Source organism: Colletotrichum siamense (genome assembly GCF_013390195.1).
Source record: "Colletotrichum siamense strain Cg363 chromosome Unknown KSG_Cg363_contig01, whole genome shotgun sequence".
NCBI classification, from domain to species: domain Eukaryota; kingdom Fungi; phylum Ascomycota; class Sordariomycetes; order Glomerellales; family Glomerellaceae; genus Colletotrichum; species Colletotrichum siamense.
The window spans coordinates 1,130,667-1,150,355 of NW_023501014.1; the positions used below are offsets into that span (position 1 = coordinate 1,130,667).

General features: G+C 44.0%; 4 protein-coding genes across 4 annotated transcripts; 2 read left to right on the plus strand and 2 right to left on the minus strand.

Moving 5' to 3' along the window:
• Window positions 1-2,279: 2,279 nt before the first annotated feature.
• CBH-1-1 (Exoglucanase 1) lies at window positions 2,280-3,856 on the plus strand (the record flags this gene model as incomplete). The annotated part of the gene is made up of 5 exons (XM_036632140.1): window positions 2,280-2,458; window positions 2,520-2,943; window positions 3,001-3,302; window positions 3,364-3,610; window positions 3,668-3,856. 5 exons carry the CDS (start codon window positions 2,280-2,282, stop codon window positions 3,854-3,856), a joined length of 1,341 nt encoding a protein of 446 aa, XP_036501078.1.
• Window positions 3,857-4,426: 570 nt separating this feature from the next.
• ASG1-5 (Activator of stress genes 1) lies at window positions 4,427-5,578 on the minus strand (the record flags this gene model as incomplete). Its single annotated transcript, XM_036632141.1, has 4 exons — window positions 4,427-4,505; window positions 4,576-5,058; window positions 5,117-5,292; window positions 5,360-5,578. 4 exons carry the CDS (start codon window positions 5,576-5,578, stop codon window positions 4,427-4,429), a joined length of 957 nt encoding a protein of 318 aa, XP_036501077.1.
• Window positions 5,579-10,580: 5,002 nt separating this feature from the next.
• Window positions 10,581-11,879, minus strand: CGCS363_v000293 (uncharacterized protein; the record flags this gene model as incomplete). The annotated part of the gene is made up of 5 exons (XM_036632142.1): window positions 10,581-11,030; window positions 11,081-11,248; window positions 11,316-11,451; window positions 11,505-11,714; window positions 11,773-11,879. 5 exons carry the CDS (start codon window positions 11,877-11,879, stop codon window positions 10,581-10,583), a joined length of 1,071 nt encoding a protein of 356 aa, XP_036501076.1.
• Window positions 11,880-16,806: 4,927 nt separating this feature from the next.
• apdD-1 (FAD-dependent monooxygenase apdD) lies at window positions 16,807-18,543 on the plus strand (the record flags this gene model as incomplete). The annotated part of the gene is made up of 1 exon (XM_036632143.1): window positions 16,807-18,543. The coding sequence occupies one exon, from the start codon at window positions 16,807-16,809 to the stop codon at window positions 18,541-18,543; it is 1,737 nt and encodes a 578-aa protein (XP_036501075.1).
• Between the last annotated feature and the right edge of the window lie 1,146 nt (window positions 18,544-19,689).

Genomic DNA, 19,689 nt, shown 5'->3' on the forward strand with positions numbered 1-19,689 from the left:
CTTCACTTCTGAAACAGCGAGACCTCGAATCGATTGAAGAAATAGACGATTAGCGAGGAGATAATAATTCACAATAATGAATGGAAAATGAATGTACTAGCAAAAATGTCTGTTCGGGGAAAGAAGAAGCTCGGCGCTACGGCTTTTAAGAAAACGACAGGATGCCAGTCTTCAAAACATTCTTGAATGAGCATGATGGACGATAGCCTACTACTTATCGCCAAGGCATCAGACGGGCGAGGGCCAAGAGACCAAGGCGGAATTGCGAATTGAATGTTCCCGGTGGATGATTCAGGGCGATAAAACATCAAGTTGATAGAATCTCGGCAAGTACCTCCAAAGCTAAGTGCATCTCAAGCCAGGCATCGTGACATTCCCGCGGCTGCAGCCCGGATAACAGCCGGTACTTCGGGAAGCCCCGTGTTTGAGTTTGAATTTTCAGCCCCTGACAGGAACAAAATGACTCTCATTTGTAGCACAGGTTTTCTCAATAGTCCCCAGAAATCACCTTGAATCTAATGGATCGATGTTTACGACTAGTTGACGGGCCGTGTTCCGACGAACAGCAGCCCGAATATTGTGTGCATGACAGCGCCTGACCCGCAAGATTGAGATCTCCTGATCGAGTTTCCAAGACATTTCCATCTAAGTCTGCTGTTTGCCGCGGTTTTCCATCCGACAATAACTTCCAGCGTCTCGTGGCATTGTAGAATACGACCCTGGATGTGTGGAAGCGAATATTAAGGACTACGTCAGCAAGGCACGACACCAATCGAAGCCGGATGTTAATATGAATTATATGAAGTCCACGGAGCGTCAACCTCCGTCTGCCGTGATGTTTTCCCGTTTACCCCGCTATAAAACCAATGAGGGCGACATATTTATCCCCGCCTCGCCTGTTTGTCGCTCGAATGCCTGCTGGCCAAGACTTCCCCCCGCAGATCCCCCAGACGCCTCTTCGGCAAAAAGCCAGAGCCAAGAGCCATCGGGCCACACTCTATTTCTTGGCCCCTGAGTCCAACCCAAGCGAAGCCTGACAGGCCTCGCGGCCTGCACTACCGGCTCCCGCTTTGCTGCCATCGGAACCAAACTCGCATGCCGTCCTCTGCCGCTCGACCTCTCCTAATGCGAGTGGCGTGGCAATCGATTATTTTGCGACCCAGACTTACACGGCGCGCGGTAAGTGAGATTACGTTAGGAGTTGCTATTTGTTGATTCATGCCGGGTTGCTAACGGAGTGGCGATGATCAGATATCGGAGCTCTCGGCTGAGGCCCGAGTCGGCGCAGAGCCGAAGAGGAAACTCCCCAAGACTCAAAACATCCACTTCTTGTCTTCTTTTCATGCCTGTATGGCTGGAAAAACTTCAAGCTCACTTGCCAAGCGCAAACATGTGGACGTGGATACATGCAGGGGAGCTTCTTTCCAGAAGTGCGCTGCGGGAGAAAGAGACAGCGCGGCCTTCTACCTACGCGTCCCTGTCAGCAATCGCCGAGACGGACCAGGGAGCCCTGCCGGATCAGTTCGGACATCGAACTAGCGAGAACCGAAGACGGCTGCGATCAGCGGCCGCTTCTGAGGGCTCACGCAACATCTAGCCGCCCATCCCGGACCTCTCTGCTGCCTCCCGCCGACGCCGAGACATTGCCCATGGATAACATGACTTGGCTCATCACAATCCGTCCGCCACAACCCGTTGATATCTCAACATCCAGCCAATGGAGCAACCTGCGCCCCGTTGACAAGCCCTTGGCGACTGTTTGATATAGGGAGATTTCCGGCGCAAACGGCCACGAGTTCCACGGGTTTGGCGAGGAAATCGCTGCTTTGGGCAACTGCTTCTTCTGCTGGGATTGTCGTGGGTCCCTGAGGGCTTACGGGATCTTCGTCCCGCCTGCCACTTGAGTTCTTCTCCAGATGTGAAGTTGACTTCGAAGTTGAGGTCACATGAAGCATGTTGCCCCTTGAGAAGAGCCGCTCGGATGACACCTGGTCATGGGAAGGTTTGCCCCGTTTTGTCGATTGATGGTAGTTCATCTAATGATACTGTCACCGAACGACGACGCGATGCTACCGGATTTCGGGACGCCAAAGCAAATCTAAACGGCGAGCCTCATTCCGAAAGGGGGGGAAATCCAATTTTGAGGGACGAAGCTCGAAAGCATAAGTAGGACGATGGTTTCCACCCGAAGAAGATGATTTGGACTCCATCCTCATCACGCAATCCAGCAGTTCCCATTCTTCACCGGCAGCATTCCACTCCCTTTGGTTCTCTTCACGATGAAGTACACCATCACCGCTCTTTCCATGCTGGCCATGGCCGTGGCCCAGCAGGTCGGCACCGAGGAGGCTGAGGTTCACCCGAAGCTGAGCTGGTCCGACTGCACCTCTGGCTCCTGCAGCACCAAGAGCTCTGACGTTGTCATTGACGCCAACTGGCGCTGGGCTCACAACGTCGGGTACGTTGCCAATCTGATATCGACTTGCTATTTCGCACATGGGACTGACACGAACTCTCAGTGGCTACGAGAACTGCTACGATGGCAACCAGTGGACCGACAAGTGCTCCGGCCCTGATGACTGTGCTAAGAACTGTGCGGTTGAGGGAGCCAACTACTCGGGCACCTACGGTGTCTCAACCAGCGGCAACGCCATGACCCTGAAGTTTGTTCAAGAGCACCAGTACGGCAAGAACATCGGGTCTCGCATGTACCTCATGAACAGCGACTCCAAGTACCAGATGTTCACCCTCATGAACAACGAATTCGCCTTCGATGTCGATCTGTCTACCGTCGACTGTGGCATGAACAGTGCCCTGTACTTCGTTGCCATGAACGAGGATGGTGGTCTTGCCTCCGAGGCCAACAACGCTGCTGGTGCTAAGTACGGTACTGGCTACTGCGACGCTCAGTGTGCCCGTGACTTGAAGTTCATTGGCGGCAAGGTAAGCTCAATATGTCGTCTTCAAAGAGCCCCATGAACTGACTCGACCGTGTCATAGGGTAATATTGAGGGCTGGAAGCCTTCCGCCACCGACGAGAACTCTGGCTTCGGCAACCTCGGTGCTTGCTGCGCTGAGATTGACGTCTGGGAGTCCAACAAGCAGGCTTTCGCCCTGACTCCCCATCCTTGTGAGAACAACAACTACCACGTCTGCGAGACCACCTCTTGCGGCGGCACATACTCCGAGGATCGCTATGGCGGTGGCTGTGACGCCAACGGTTGCGACTACAACCCTTACCGCATGGGTAACCAAGACTTCTACGGACCGGGCAAGACTGTCGACACCACCAAGAAGTTCACGTAAGTCAAACCCTTAGCATTGCCAGACATATGGAACTCGTTGGCTGATAACACTCAACAGCGTTGTCACTCGTTTCGAGAACAACCGAATGTCCCAATTCTTCATCCAGGACGGCAACAAGATCGAGATCCCCGGCACCACCTACGAGGGCATCCCCAACGAAGATGCCGACATCACCCCCGAGTTCTGCGAGGCTCAGTTCTCCGTCTTTGGCGAGCGCGACCGCTTCAACGAGGTCGGCGGCTGGTCCAAGCTCAACAGCGCTCTCGAGATCCCCATGGTTCTCGTCATGTCCATCTGGAGCGACGTAAGTTTTGAACCTTCACTCTGGCACAAGACAGGATGGCGGCTAACAATTACACAGAACTTCGCCAACATGCTCTGGCTTGACTCTAGCTACCCCGTCGACCGTGCCGGCGAGCCTGGTGTTGACCGAGGCCCATGCCCCACCACCTCCGGCGTTCCCGCCGAGGTCATCGCCCAGAACCCCAACGGTCAGGTCATCTGGTCCAACCTTAAGTTCGGTCCCATTGGCAGCACCTACGATGTCTAAGGGATATGTAACGGATAGATGGAAACTTAGACCGTCATGTTGGGTATTGGCACTTTCAAAACTGTACATGGGGCAACACCGGAAAGGTCACGCCTTCGCTTGCTTTCTGTATATATCTTCTTTTCTTCCTCACTCTTTTGTAGATGAATGATATTTTTGCACTTGGTCTTGACTCATTCGTTCCACACGTTACAAAGCGATACAGGGTTTTAAGTACTGCGCTTGAGTCCTATCCTAAAATTGACATTGTCATCGCCGCTTTCAGACGATATTTTCTTCTCATTTAGCATCGCTGGACGGGTTATAAATGTTGCTATTGTGCCAGAGTGGCTACCGAGGAGCGGGGTTGCTTTGATACCATTTCTTCCGCGGAAGACAGCATTTCGTCAAACAAGGCTTTGACTGCAGGGCCAATAATATTTGCAGGCATGTCCCTCTCCAGATGTGTTTTTCCCGCCCGCAAATATTCAATGTCTGCTTTTGATGACATATTGGACGGGCATTTCATGATGCTTCTGTACAAAACAGCAATCGCCGCCATGTAATTAGTAGATTGAAATCTGGAAACCGTTAGATCTTCACTAGGCAGCTAGAAGCCGTAGAATGAACGTACAGAAGAGTATGCGTCTTGACATTCGTCTCTCCCATGCTACTCGATCAATTCGTCAGCAATAAACCAGTTATCAGTGAAGGCCTTTGAGTTAAAAGGTTATACACACTTGTTCAGGGCCTTGATGAAAGATCTCGCAGCTTCAACACGTATGGCCTCGCTCGCCTGAAACCTCAAAGGCTCAGGTTCTTCTGAGTTGCAGAACGCCGATCTCATGACGACGATCGACAAGTGGATTGTACGAAGAAAGTTGTAATAGTCTATGTGAAGCAAGAAGACGTGTGGGTGGGTATCCATCGGCGACAATACCACACCTTCTGGGCGACAAGCAACCGGTAAACCCTCTTTCCATGTTGCTAGGCGGTGGTCCACCTGAGAAATTCTCTGAAGCCTAGCAACAGCTGAGCAGTCCGATTGCATCACAAAACAGAATTGATTCTGAATTTGGTGCAACAAGTACCACCACTGAACGATATCGAGGAACCCGGGACTGGCCTCGAGCTCGGTGAAGGGTTGGTGGTCAATGACCATGAACTTTTCGAATACTTCGCTTGACGTCCCAGGTGAGCGCCCTTGAGACAGTGATAGGTTCCTATTACAGCACGTTAATAGGAAAATTTTGAAGAAGTATTATATTAGGCTCAGCTCACGCATCGAGACCAAAAGTCAAGAACCACAGGCGGGTGCGAATGGCGCGGCGGCGCTCGGAAAACCCAACATCTGGTGGATTTCTCTGGTGCAACCCTAGAGACTGTGCGATGCGGACTGCAAGGCCGCAAAACACCCATGCAATTCCGCACCTACCGAAGTAAAGTTGATATACGACCTATAACACAACTACTTGTGAGTATTTATTTCTTGAATTCAGGCGTACCCTGGCATGGTAAACTTACGTGAAGTAGTAAAATCTGTATCGAGGCTTCGCATGGGGCTGCGAGCGAGTCCAGCATTATGGACCAGGCTTGTCGGTAGCAGGTAGAATAGAGCTCATCGCCATCTCCGCATGGTTTAGATGTCCCGTCTCTGTCACTGAGAGCTCCTATAGAAATTGCAAGGTAGAACATGCAGTAGTCGAAAGTGTCAAGGTGGGTGCGCTCGTGAGTGTAAAACATCTCAGCCCGGACCATAAACAGGTCCTCATCTAGTATGGGCAGAGTGGCATTGATGTTGCGGAAATATGCTGCCCATAGAGAGAGAATATCAGCCACACGCCAGAGGTTTCTCGTGTTTGTGGTCAACCAACCTTGCAAGCTGGAAAAGGCTGTTCCTCGAGGTGGCAGTGACTGCGAAGAAAGACTTCGTAATGACAAAAGACCGATTTCTTCAATTTGTGGACCTGCCTCGACGAGAAAGCGGAGTTTGTCAGGCCCTAGAGGAAGATGTTGGCTTTTAAGACCGTCTGCTAGGCAAATAGCAAGGGTAGCAGCAACTGAGCTTCCACCTGGTAGTCCGGCAACGTGTTAATAGTTCAGTTGGGGATTGTGACATGCTGTAGCTTTGGCAGTTTACTCACCGAGATGGTGGCCCTGAGTTTCATTCTGTCGAATATAGATGGCGGGAGGCACCGCGTGGTATTGCGAGTCTAGCCTCCCGCCTTCACCCCGTAGAGTTTCTATGCTGGACACTCTGCCTCTTGTCATATTCTGGGCAGAGGGCTTGAAAGCCGATACTCCAGGGGAAATTGATGGGGAATTATCGAGTTCGCCGTTTTGGGGTAGCTGAGCCGGTAAGTCTGAATCGGCCTCAACTTCCGCGGCCAGAAGATCTGCGTTAATATCGAAGAACTCTTCTGAATTTGTGCTGTCAAAATCCCACAAGGCGGGTGGTACCGCGTCTCCGGAGTGGCGAAAGTCATGACGAGAACGTTGTGGTCCTGTTTCGCCGTGGAGCCCGGCGTAATAAGACCATCAGCGCTGCTACTTAATCAAGCTAAATCAATCAAATCAATTAATCAGCTAATCAAAACGAGGCTTTTTTTAGAGTTAATTAGCTAAACTCATAATACCCTTAGTTTAACTATTTTAATTAAACTAATATTACTTAGAAGAATAAAAATCTAGCTTCTAAACTAATTAGAATTTTTAAAAGATTTAATAAAAAAATAAAAAAGTTAATTAGATATTCTTTTCTAGTAACTTAAAGTTATAACTTTTTAAACTTTTATACTATAATTAATAACTTAAGTTAGTTTTAAACTAATATCTCTATAATTCCCTATATAATAAACTTATTATTAATCTATTAAGTCTTATTATAATATATCTCTAAAAAAAAAAAGAGTAAGTAGTTAATAATATTAATTTAATAATATTTTTATATTAATAAGTAGTAAAGTAAAGCTAAATACTTCTTAGTAATATTAGCTTTACTATTAAGAAGTATTAAAAATACTAAAAATATATTTTTTATTATACTACTTAATTAATATATTTTTAGCCTCCTTACTAAAGATTAAAAAAAGCTTATTTTTAACTTTTTTACTAGCTTTTAAAAATAACTTTTTTTAATATTACTATTAGTATTATTATTATTACTACTATTACTATTATACTTTAAAGCTTTACTTTTATATACTTCTAAACGCTTTTTTTAACCTCTCTCTTATTATTATAATATCTCTATTAATATATAACTAATATATTAATCACTTTATTAACTATAAAGTAACTCCTTAAAGGATTATTACTTAAATTTAAGTTTTTTTAATTATTAGTAATATATTAATTACTAACTTTAATAAGTATATTACTCTTAAAACTTTACTTTATACTATTTAGAAAGAATAGTATTATATTAATATAGAAGCTATTTTAAAAAAAAGTAATTAAAGCTATATCTCTTAGATTAGAAATAAAAGTATCTTTATTTATAAGATCCTCTTAAGTAGTATTAGAAGTATATTTATTATTTATTTACCCTCTATTATACTTTTTTATATATTAATAATATATCTAAATAATATTTATTAAGTTTACTAATATTATAATAAAGCTAATATCCTTAGAGAGCTATAAAAAGTTACTACTATATTTAGTACTAAAAAGTACTTTAAATCTACTTATTATATCTATAAAAAACACCTTTATACTAAATATCTATTTAGTAATAATTCTAAAGATAATAAGTACCTCCTTAAGTATTAATACTTTACTCTTATTACTATACTTTATAGTAGAGTCTCTTAGATTAAAAAGCTAGTTATTAGCTTTTTTATTAATATTAATAACTCTTTTTTAATATTTAATAACTAATATATATAGTATTTACTTAATCTCTTTAATTATAATATTTATAACTAAATATATTAGTTAAGAGACTCTTAGAAAACTTAATTATATTACTTCTATATTTCTAAGAAAGAATAGATTAAAAGTAAGATATAGAAAATATTTATAAAAATCTATATATTATTTAATTTATAAACCTCTCCTAATTAATATATTATTATTACTATATTTAGCTATTTTATTAACTAATTAGGGAAATAAACCTAATATTTATTAGCTTTCTACTATTAGTTTAATACTTACTTTAGTGAGAATATTACTATAACTATTTATACTACTTTTATAGATTAAAGATTTATTAATTAAGTTAGTATTACTATATTTAATAACGCTATAAATAATAATACTTACTTTAAAGCTTTCTTTCCTTCTCTATTATCTTTATATATAAAAACTAATACTTAATAATACTAAATTTAATATTATAGCTATATCTTTAACTTTATTAGTTATATTATTATTTATAGTATTAATAATAAAATATTTAAAGAAAAGTTTAACTATTTACTTAATACTAATAGAGTTTAAGATAACTTAGCTTATTAGAGGTAAAGAAACCTTATTAATAAGCTTAAGAATATTATTAAATATATTAAATTATTACTATAATAATTTAAAAGCTTCTTAGTTATTAGTAATAAAATTACTAATAATAATACTAACTTTACTCTATAAAAAAAGTTATCCTAAAAACTAAATCTAATATTAAATAATACTACTTAATAGAACTTAATATATAATATAATTAAATAAGCTTTATTTAAATATAACTAGATTAATAGTTATATCTTTTATATTTTAAGTCTTTTTAATAATATAGATTATATCTTAAGTAAGGATATCCTCACTAATAAAAACTAATATATCTTTATAAAGTTATATAAAATACTTAAGTTACTCTATAAGTAAACTAAAAAATATAAAAACTAAAATAAAAGTAATAAGTATAGCTAACTCTAAGAGGTTTTAGTAAGTATAAAGTATCTTTTAGATTATTTTAAAAATTAGTATAAGCTTTTTAATACCTTTACTAATACTAAGATTAACTATATAGCTATTTAACTTACTAAGAGTTAGTTATAGTAACTATCTTAACTTATAAAAATATCTTAATACTTTTAGTAAAGCTTAATAGTAGTTTTATAGTCCCTATTAATAATATCTTTACTTATTTATAACTTAAGTATTTATAGTTATAATACTTTTAAGATATTAACTTTAACTCTTATAAATATCTATACTTATTAATTATTAATAACTAATAAGTACTTAATAAATACTATACTAAGTTTATAGAATTTCCCCTCTATATTACTATAGTAATTCTATATTTTAAATAAGGTTTATAATAGCTTTAGAAGTATTAGAATACCTTAAAAACTTATATATAAGTATATAATACTTAAAAAAAACTTTATAAGTATTAATAATAATAGTATACTAATATATCTAACTAAGCTAATCTATAACTTTATCTATAACTTCTATAAACTATATTTATATTAATTATTATTACTCTAAAAACTAAGAACTCTAAATATTATTAATAATTAGCTAGTAAAGCTTATAATACTACTATTAATAATTTTAATAAGCTAAAGTAATATTTTTATCTCTCTATTACTTAGCTTATTAATAACCCTATTTAATAGTAGATTTTATATTAATAAACCTTCTTAATATTTAGTAAACTTATTCTTAATATTTTTACTATCTTAGTAATAATAATTAACTATAAAAAAGTATTTAGTTTTACTAAATTTCTATTAATATTATAGAAACTATTAATAATACTTTTAACGTTTAAATAGATTTAATACTTCTAGAACTAAGTTTAAAGTAGTATTATTACTATAAGTAGCTACTATTTTAAGTAGAGGAGCTAAAAAAGGTTAGATAGTTTTAGATTATTATATAATATATATTTTAATTCTCTAAGAATATTATAAGAGGTATTACTAACTTCCTATTTAAGTAATTATATTTAAAACTAATTAAAATAGTTAATTTAAATAAGACTATTATAATTATTGAGTTAATTAGTTAAATTTGACCCTTAGATTTGGCTTAATTGATTGGTTAGTAGCGCTGGAGACTATGAAGGCGGCATCACCGCTTGGCTTTCAAAACTAGGGCTTGTATTCACTGCAGGGTTTATCGAAAGACACATGCTTGAATCGTCGTGTTGATACGCTGTTTCGTGACCGCGGACATGAATGGTGCTTTCAGCAAACTCGTTATCATGTTCAGAATGTCTCGAGCTATTTAGGGTTGAACGCCGCCTTCCTCGGTCGGATGAAATGCACTGTGTGTTATAGAGTTGGCAATTGAGGCAGGGTCGCTGGCCAGAAGTGCATTTCAACTGTCGGCGCGGGTAGGTAAGCACAATGATCTCGTGGAATCGAGAGGAAAGGCATTTGCACGCACCCTTTTTTTACGGCAGTAGTCGCAAGCTCGAGCGACTCGCTTCGGTCGGTGGTGATGATTGAGAGGTGAACCGGACGTATCAGGCATGTCATCTAAGTGATTGCAGCGTCCTCAAGAGATCATCAGAAGCAGACTTGGTACGAACAGACAAGCTCTGTTGGACGGGGCAGAGCTTCGCTGATAAAGGGGTTCGCATAAAAGATGCACGGGCTCGCAGAGCTGCCGAACGACCTGTCGATCGTTTCTCTCTCGGTCCTTGGTGGATGGTCAAGCATCGAATCTACTCGACGGTGGTACGCACGCGACGTAAGGGAAACAAGGTTAAATCTACACAAGTAGGCACCAGCTCATGGGCTGATATGTTTGCAATGCTGAGCTACATCAGACGAAAGTAATTGACTCAATCCCTGTCGCACACCCATGGGTTTCCTGGCCAGACCTTGTACTCAGGTTCGTCTTCCTCTGCCTCTTCCCTGAGCAGTTCTCTCAATGATCGTCCATAGTCATTGCCATTGGGAAGCCTCTGAATCGTGTGAATATGGTATTTTGCAGGTTCGTCGTTCGTAAGGAAGACCCCGGAGTGATGGTCAAACTCAAACAGCGTAACCGGACTCTGGATTCGATAGTAGAAAGGGTCTGTCGAGCTAAAGCCGCCTATCCAGCAGAAATAGGTTTCCGACAAGTGTTCGCGAACATCTGCTAGCCGGAACTCAAGTGGCCCTGGCGGAAGAAGCGTAGAGGTGGAAATGATCGACACAAGCAATTCTCGCTGCTCGATGGTCATGTCGGTAGCTAGGACGCCTTCATAAGGAATAACTCGGTTATCTTGAAAGGCGCCAGCCAGATGTCTCTGCGCATGTATATTAGCCTAGATTTATGCCCGGTGCTCGACACGCGCACCTGATCAGCCGGGTTCCATCGACCCTCTGGCATGGCTGAGTCGTGCAATCCGGAGTACAGTTGCGCTTTCTTTTGCATTGCCGGCGAAAGCGACTTCATTAGCCGTAGACCCAGCTCGCTTTCCTCCGCACACAGCGTTATCCCTTTATCCGGGCCATCGTCGATAATCTGCTTGCATGTAAGCAACCTCCCAACTCGCACGTTGACTCCCAGTCAACGTCCTTGGCTGACATACACTTGGCTCAGCCCCGAGAAAGACTGGGCCGATGACCATCTGCTGTCGAGCGATGAAAACATTGAGAGCAAGGTGGTGGCCGAAAAGCATATATGACCACGGTTCTGTCTCTGAAGGTTCTCCGAAGATCGCGAAGCTATGCCGCCAAGAGTCATGTCAGATTAGTCGTCAATATTTGGTTTCACTTACAAATAACTATATTCGTTCAAAATTGCCTTTTTATGGCAAAGTTCACCGAGAAACTTATTGGTCTTCATTGCGCCTCTGACTTTGTCGAACCCCTTGTCGCTGAGAGAACTCTGCACGAGGTTCATGATGGCTTCGATTTTCGCTTTTTCCAAATCTTCGAGACGTAGGCCACACTTGAACAACACGAATTCGGGGTTCATCCATTTTCTCCTATCGCAGAATTGCGTATTCAGTTAGCACTTCCCAGAGATTTGGCATCCTGACTTACCAGTCCTCGGAATCAAGGCTGTGCGAGACGATCCTTTTCTCGCTGGGGCTCAGAGCTTGCAACAACGTCCGGGCTGCTTGCACCTGCAGTCTATCAGCCACACTCATGTTTCTCATACAAGGTGATCGAGCTACTATTTTTTGTGTTGGAGTCACTTCGTCCCGTAGAATATAGAGTCCCTCTTGTTTACGGCCATTGCAAGTGATACCATGAAACGGGACTTCGAGATTTGCTTTCCAAGCTGTCCAAAGCGGCTGAAGTTCCGGGTTGGTTACGATAGTTGTCGAATACTTGTACGGGTCGCTGTCGTCAATGTCTCCAAAACGTTGCCACCCTGTAAAATGTCGTCATTATGCAATTCGGACCATCGGCCCAACCATATTACTTTCCTTGTTTGGGTACATGACCATGATAGTCATATGCGTTTGAATCGTCGGAGGTTTGGGCCATGATGACATTAATGGTGCCAGTCCCTGTTTGGCTAATACTGTCGAAAGTCCAGAGGTGATTATTTCAAAGGTGAGGGCTCGTATATGTTTCGGCGGTGAAATACTCGAGATAAGGTCTACTGCTTGACTGCATGGTTTTGGTTTGGTTTCCGTGGAAGATGTGGCAAATCCAAGTCTGGAAGATGAAACTTCACCCGCCATCTCACTCTTAAGGCATTGAATTCGATGAATTACCAATCATAAGTCGTTTGAATGAAGATGCAGATAGATATAATTACGGAAGACTTCTGGTACTGTTGCACCCCCAGGCACAAGCCCGTGGTATTTTGTCTCATCGCAAATTTCACATGTCTAACACTGCGAAAGAATTCAATGACAAATACACAAATGCCAATCTGGCAACTGATGCATCACATTACGATGAGAGCGTTTTCCATTACCTAGTGCGACACCTGGAACTTGTGGACGGTGGAGCTATTGCGCCTGTTGCGCCTGGTATTATTGTGAGTTATGATCCTTTTCTACCAAATAAAGGGACGCAGTGCTGATGGCAGCTACAGGCCGCAATGCTTTGCGCCCAACGCCGTGGTGATGCGGTACCTAAACTGTTTCATGATCTGGCCTAAGTGAGAGACGTGGAAGGAACGAAGATATTGTTTGCATCTTTCAAGCTTGCTCTTGACCTGACGTGGCCTTTCACTGGACTGCCTCAGTGCATTCCCGCCTGTCTGGGTTTGATCGGCGAGCTCCGAGAGTTCGGTATTCGCATGTCGAATGAGATTGACAGGCAAGTTTCACTCCTTTCGCTGCACTATACACCACAACTAACAACATTTCATTAAGACCCTTGATCACAGATTTCGACTGGTTCAAGAAAGGGGTGCAAACTAACGAAGCCATTTACCGGGCTGTAGGAAACGAGGAAGTCCATCGCATGATGGGCGAGGTCTTCCCCGAAATCAGTCAGTTAGTTTTGTCTCGCTTTGACTCGTCAAGCTCACATTTACCAGCATACATCGCGAACGTTGCGGTATTCGGTTTCCTAGTTGGAGGCTCTGAGAGAACTCAAAGTCTTCCTTTATGCGAAATCACCATTGCCGGCGCAATAGCCGCACTAGGGGCAACGAGGCAGGCGAAGAGTCACTTGAAAGGTTCCATGGGACTGGGAATATCCGTGGCAGTGATTGAAGCCGTTCTGTATGCCGCGGAACAGGTGGCAAAATGGAACGATACTAAGCTTCCCGGGAAGATTGATGTGACGGTCTTGGCAAAGGAGGTTGAGGCGAATCTTGGGAATCTGCGAAGAGTGTAGGTAGTCCATATTGACTTCCAGAGAAGGTTTGAACCGTTGGGGGCACGGAAACAAGATGAAACTTTCGGACGATAATTCCCCTTTTAAGTTATGACTTTCTGAGGTCGTCACGATCAGGGTGTTCTTCATCGTTTCTTAGGAACGTCGTTAAATTTTCTCGGAAGGTCTATCAACCGATGTCGGTCCTCGGACTGGATTAACCACCGGCAAGGCTTACATAGTTCATCTGATCATGATCCATGGAGAAGTCGGAAGAGCGATGTACCGCCGCCCCGATCATCACCATAACCCCTTTATACCTTACCTAGGTCAACTGTGGCAATCAAATTGCATGTGCTCTTGGTACCAGGGAATCATCAATCAAGGGCATTCAGACCTCCGTGGAAAATCCCCTCCATGAGGATCTCTATCTTCCGACCGCCTAGGCACCAAGCTTTCGCACTTATTCCAGGAATAAATCATTCTGAGCCTTTCTCAGTGCTTCTTTCGCAGTTCATTATACCAGATTGATAGCAAGTTCCGTCCCACAGCAATACTAAGCAACATCTAATAGCCAGAATGGACTCCAAACTAGTCATCAACAGTTACAACATGCCTCTATGCGACACAATTCCACCCTAAAATGAAGACAATTATTTTCCATATTCTTTCAAAGAAAAAAGGAAAGAACTTCTGCCCATAGGGTAGCGAAAGACACCGCGAAGTCAACCTCTTCCTAGCGAAATAATCTACAAGGTGAATAAGGAGATGAAGCACTCCAACGGAGTCAAAGTAATACTACCACGCCGCAAAACTCATAAACGAGGGAGCCTACTCAGATGCTGCAGATATACTACAATATTTATCAGCCAAACACTTCAGAAAAGGTTCCTACGCTGCTTGCCTTGAGCCCCTACCGAAAAGGGGGGCATAGATTCCATAACTACAATCTTATGCCGTATAGGGTTAGCGTAAAAGAGGAAATACTCTCTAGGCTAGAGAAGTTTAAGTCGTATATTAATATAGAGTCATTCTCATACTCAGATAGTTGCCTAAGAAGTTCACAGGGTTAACCCCACCAAATAGGTTCCACGAGGTTACGCCATCATCAGCGTTAATATCCAGGGTTCGTAGGACTCAGAGGGAGACCTATTCATCGAGGGAACAGGGGCCAGTATAGACAGGTCCTTTTGTGTTATCCTTCAAACACGACTAACAGTCTTGCAGGCCGAGATGGTGCAGAAATCGTGGAGCATATCGCCAGCCTGCCCTGGTGCTCAGGCTCTGTGGGAATGCAAGGTAATTCGTGGCTAGCCCAGATACAGTGGAGCACCGCGTCACTTTGCCCTCCTTCTCTCAAGGCCATTGCACCCTGGGAAGGCTTCACAGACAAATATCGCGACGTTCTGTGTCGAGGCGGCATACCTGACGCTACCTTTGATAACCTTCTTTATCGTGCAACTGTCCGCGGCCGACAGAAGCGAGAGGACGTTGCGAAAGCAATTGAGAAATGGCCTTTAATGAACCCATACTGGGAGGACAAGATACCCAAGATCGAAAACATCAACATACCCATATACGTCGTTGCAGGCTACAGCTCCAGCATTCACAGCTACAGAACTATCCAAGGCTTTCGAGCAGCTAAGAGCAAGAAGAAGTAGCTTCAGGTTCATTATACGTAAGAATGGTTTGATATCTACAGACCCAACATAACAGACGAGCTTCAAGCCTTCTTTGACCGATATTTGAAGGGCATTGAAAATGACTAGGAGGACACCAATCCAGTGCGAGTGTCGATCCTGACGTTCAGAAACCGCTTCAGCCCTATGAGTGCCCTACAATGCCCTAGGCTACATAACTAACCAACTGTTCCTCCTAGAAACCAATCAAACACTTCCCAATAGGTAGTTATCCTCACAAAAAGACCAAATACAAGAAACTCTACCTAACCGAGGACAAACTCTCCCTCTACTACCCAGAAGCCACCAGCGTCGCTTCTTATCAATCCGATAATGCGAATGCGAAGGCGGCAGACTTTCTCTTTACATTCTCCGATACCACCACATTAATAGGATTCACTAAGGCTAAGCTTTAGGTATCATGCAATGAGTCAGATGACATAGATATCTACGTGAGCTTAAGGAAAGTAAGCAAGTCTGGAAAGGTCCTCAAGCACATCAACATACCATGGAGCGCGCTACCCCAGAGCCACAGCTATCAAGAGGATGTGGTAGGCTCCAACATTATCAAGGTGAGTCGTTCGGACTATCTTCTGAATCCATATTGACTCATTACGCGAAGTTTACTGGATCTCACGGAATGCTGCGTGTCTCCCATCGCGCTACCGACCGATCCAAACAAAACTCCATCATGCCATATCATCCCCACATGGAAGCTCAGAAGGTCCCGCCGGGCGAGATCGTTCCCATTGAGATAGGTCTTTGGCCGATCGGGATGCAGTTTTACGAAGGTGAAAGTCTTCTATTTCGCGTGGGGGGCAGCAAAGACGCCTACTTGGAGATACCGGATATGCAAACGCCCAGTGTTTACGGAATAAATAGGGGCAAGCATCATCTTCACTTTGGCGGGAAGTTCAACTCATATGTGGTCGTTCCTGTCATTCCAACTGTTTGAATAGTACGCTCGTTGAGTAGACCTTACGGTCAATACTCTCTAGGCGACCCTATTTCTCTTGCATGCAAGCTACCATCTTTGCTGAGTTGCAGAAATTTGAGCATGATTGCAACCCTGGGGAGTAGAACAGGAAGGTATGTCGCAGTAAGATTTACCCTCCAATTGCCTTGATGTCTGTCGCAGGTAGGCTTCGAGCATCGTGAAGTATAGACTGTGGCAATGCTAGAGGGGAAATGAGAATAATACACCATCAAATTGAAACTGCAGTGACCTTTCCATAATAGCACAAAATTCTATGTCGGAAAGGCGTCTGAGTAACGGGTGCCGTTGTAGAGCTACCAGCTTTCCAATCTGTGGAATAGTGGAATATTAACATGTAGAACTGTTCCAGAGATGCCGGAGAAGGTGTATGTAGGCCATGGTGACCAGTGTTCTTCGGTATTCCAAAATGTCCGGCATTGACTAGACAATCCACGGAAATGCAAGGCAAACTCTATAACTAAGCGCACGTGCGTCCTCGGTGGCAAATAAGTGCACCATATGTTCGATGATTTCATAACTTAGCAGTCTAGTTCCTTCATATCTTAAAATCGGGTCTTGCTCAACCTCATTCCGAAGCCTACATACCAACCCATTCGTACTACCTGTGGCACTTTCACAATGGTAAGCATCGCTCAAGCACCCGACAACCCAAGCGATGTGAGCCACAAGCCACCGGCGACGACGACGGTCCTCATCGTCGGCGCGGGCCCCGCGGGATTGATGACCGCGTATCTTCTAGCCAGACAACAAATCCCTTCCATCATAATCACACGCTACCCCTCGCGGCTAGGTCAACCCAAAGCTCACGCCGTCAACCCGCGGAGCCTCGAGATAATGAGGCAAGCCGGACTTGACATCAACAAGCTGCGAAGTCTAGGCTCAACGACACAAGACTCCTTTTGGGTACGGTTCAACTTGGGCCTGGCGGCTCAGGAATTAGGCAAACTTCCATACGAACGTCAAGATGAGGCTGTCAAGGACGTCACCCCTGAGCCCCTTTTCAATGTCGCTCAGCCGGTTTTGGAAGAGTTTCTTCAAGAAGCGGTCCTCTTGAGTGGAATGGTTTCCATCTACTCTTCGTGGGACTGGGAGGATGTCGAGTTCGAGGAAGGAAAGTTGATTTCATTGATGGCAAGCAGATCAGACGCTTCAAAGACGGTGAAGATAACATCACAATACATCGTCGGTGCTGATGGAGGCGATTCAACAGTCCGCTCAAGACTGCCCAACGTCTTATGGGCATCACCAGATGGGATCGACAGGCCAAAAAGATTTTACTGCTCCATTCACGCATCCGGCGACTTGACCAGGTCATTTGCCAACAGAGACAGGCGCGGTCAGCTGTCCTTCTGTCTCAACCCGGATCACAGGGGAGGGGTGATTATTTACGACCCGCACCACTCTTGGGTCCATGTACGACCCATTGAGCTCGACCGTGAGCCTCTTGGAAGTTTCACGGATGCCAGATGCCAGGAAATAATCCGCTCCTGTATCGGATCGAATGTGGAAGCGAAAATTCTATCCGTGAATGTTTGGAACACGTGGCCCAAGGTAGCAAGTGCCTACAGCGACACTACTCAGCGAATTCATCTCGTCGGAGACTCAGCACACTCTTTCCCTCCTCAAGGAGGCCTGGGCATCAACACCGGGATAGGAGACGCCCACAACCTAGCATGGAAACTCGGCATCGCCATCCGCTCTGGATCGCACCTCGCATCTTTGTTGGTTACATATTCAGAAGAACGACAGCCTGTAGCGGTAGCAAACTCGGTTCAATCGGCACATAACGAAGCCAGGTGGCTCGAACTCAACAAGACGGTCGAGAAATCGGTGCGAAAGGCGTCGGCTGAAAGAGCATCATTCAGCTGCCATGCGATGAAGATGGAGTTCGAACAGAGCCTGGCACTCAACAAGCCGCATTTTGATTCGCTGGCTCTTCAGATCGGATATGTTTATGACAGGGGTAAGGATCCCAAGCGACTTCTTGCAGACTGCTCCGATTACCAGCCATCGTCCGCCATTGGCGCTCGGCTACCGCATGCGTGGCTTGCAAATGGTAGATCAACGTTGGATTTGATTCCCGAGGAAGAATTCAGCCTCCTTCACTATGATCGAGGCTTGAAATATCCCAGTTCGAGCCGTAAGGTTGGCTCCAGCGATGTTCGGTTACGCAGTGTGGACGTCTCTGTCGCCGGTGCAGAGGGACCTTGGATCAGCATCATGGGGTTGAGAGGGGAAACCGCTGTTTTGATTCGGCCAGATCAACACATTCTTGGTCACACGGGATCTGTAGACGAGGCATGGGGTATTATTGGCCGGTATCTTGGCAAGGAAGCTGGCTTGTTTTCGCATTAGCTTACAGGAACATGTTTCGAAGGATGCGTTTGAATTGAAGAAACATGGATTGACACTCCATGATCTCTTTTCTAAGTAGCCTCTAGTTCAAAAGAGCACCGGCTGCAGACCAGAGGTCTGACGATCTCGCTTGTTGAGTGTTAAGTAAGCTCACACCCTTCCAATTGTCAATAAGGCCATGACTGAATCAGAGGAATGCACCTGTCTCAAGCATGGAAAGAAAAACTAGTTTGAAGCCTCTTTTCTCAGTAGTCGTACAGAATCGGATTCTCGAAAACGCAAAAATAATACCTAGGTCCTAGTGCTCTGGCCTTGTGAGTTGGTCCCCACCTCTTGAGTGAGTTGAATCAAGCAGGCAGAATTGAACGAAGGCGACTGCAACCATTTGCCTTTATCATTAATATTGTCTCTTTTCTTGGTAGTCTTGCAAATCAGACGCTCACAGCTCCAGTCCTTTGAGTCTTAGGTTAGCTCTCGCCTTCACAGTGTTGTAAGCCAGATAGATAAAGCGGGCATAACTCATTTGACCCAGAAGGCGAGTGCAGCCTTGTGACTTTCCAGATTAACAGCACCCAGCTTGAGAACAGGATTAAAGACACTCTGACCTAATCCATTATATATAAGCAATTTTGTGACCCTGGCTGCTTTCTCTTCTCTACTCATTGTCTTTTTGGAGAAATCTCATGTGGAGACTCAATGACTTGATGCTCTCGCCTTTTTGGTCCTGGATAAGCTCTCGCCATGTGAGCAAGGTAGAAAAAGTGGTCACAAGTCAATGAAGGCGAGTGCACCCGCTTTGTAAGTTTGAGAGCACCCGCCTCGAACAGGAACAAACACACACACTACGTCAATTACTGTACAAGACCTGGACTCTTATCTGGATCCCACCTCGTTTTCAATGTTTTTTACTAAACCGCAATCTCTCCTCAACTTCAATCCATCACCAAAAATCGATCAACTATTCAACTTCAAGACGTCTGAGTCGCCGCAAACAGATCTCCGCAACAGGTCGCTAAACCGGTTTCGGAGCTTCAGCCACTCCGGGAACCGCGGGGCACCCCTGTAGCGGAATTTCTGGAACCCTTCAGACGCAGCTGAATAAGCTACAGGCAGCCGGAAGCAACGTCGACTTGGCCACAGCCACCA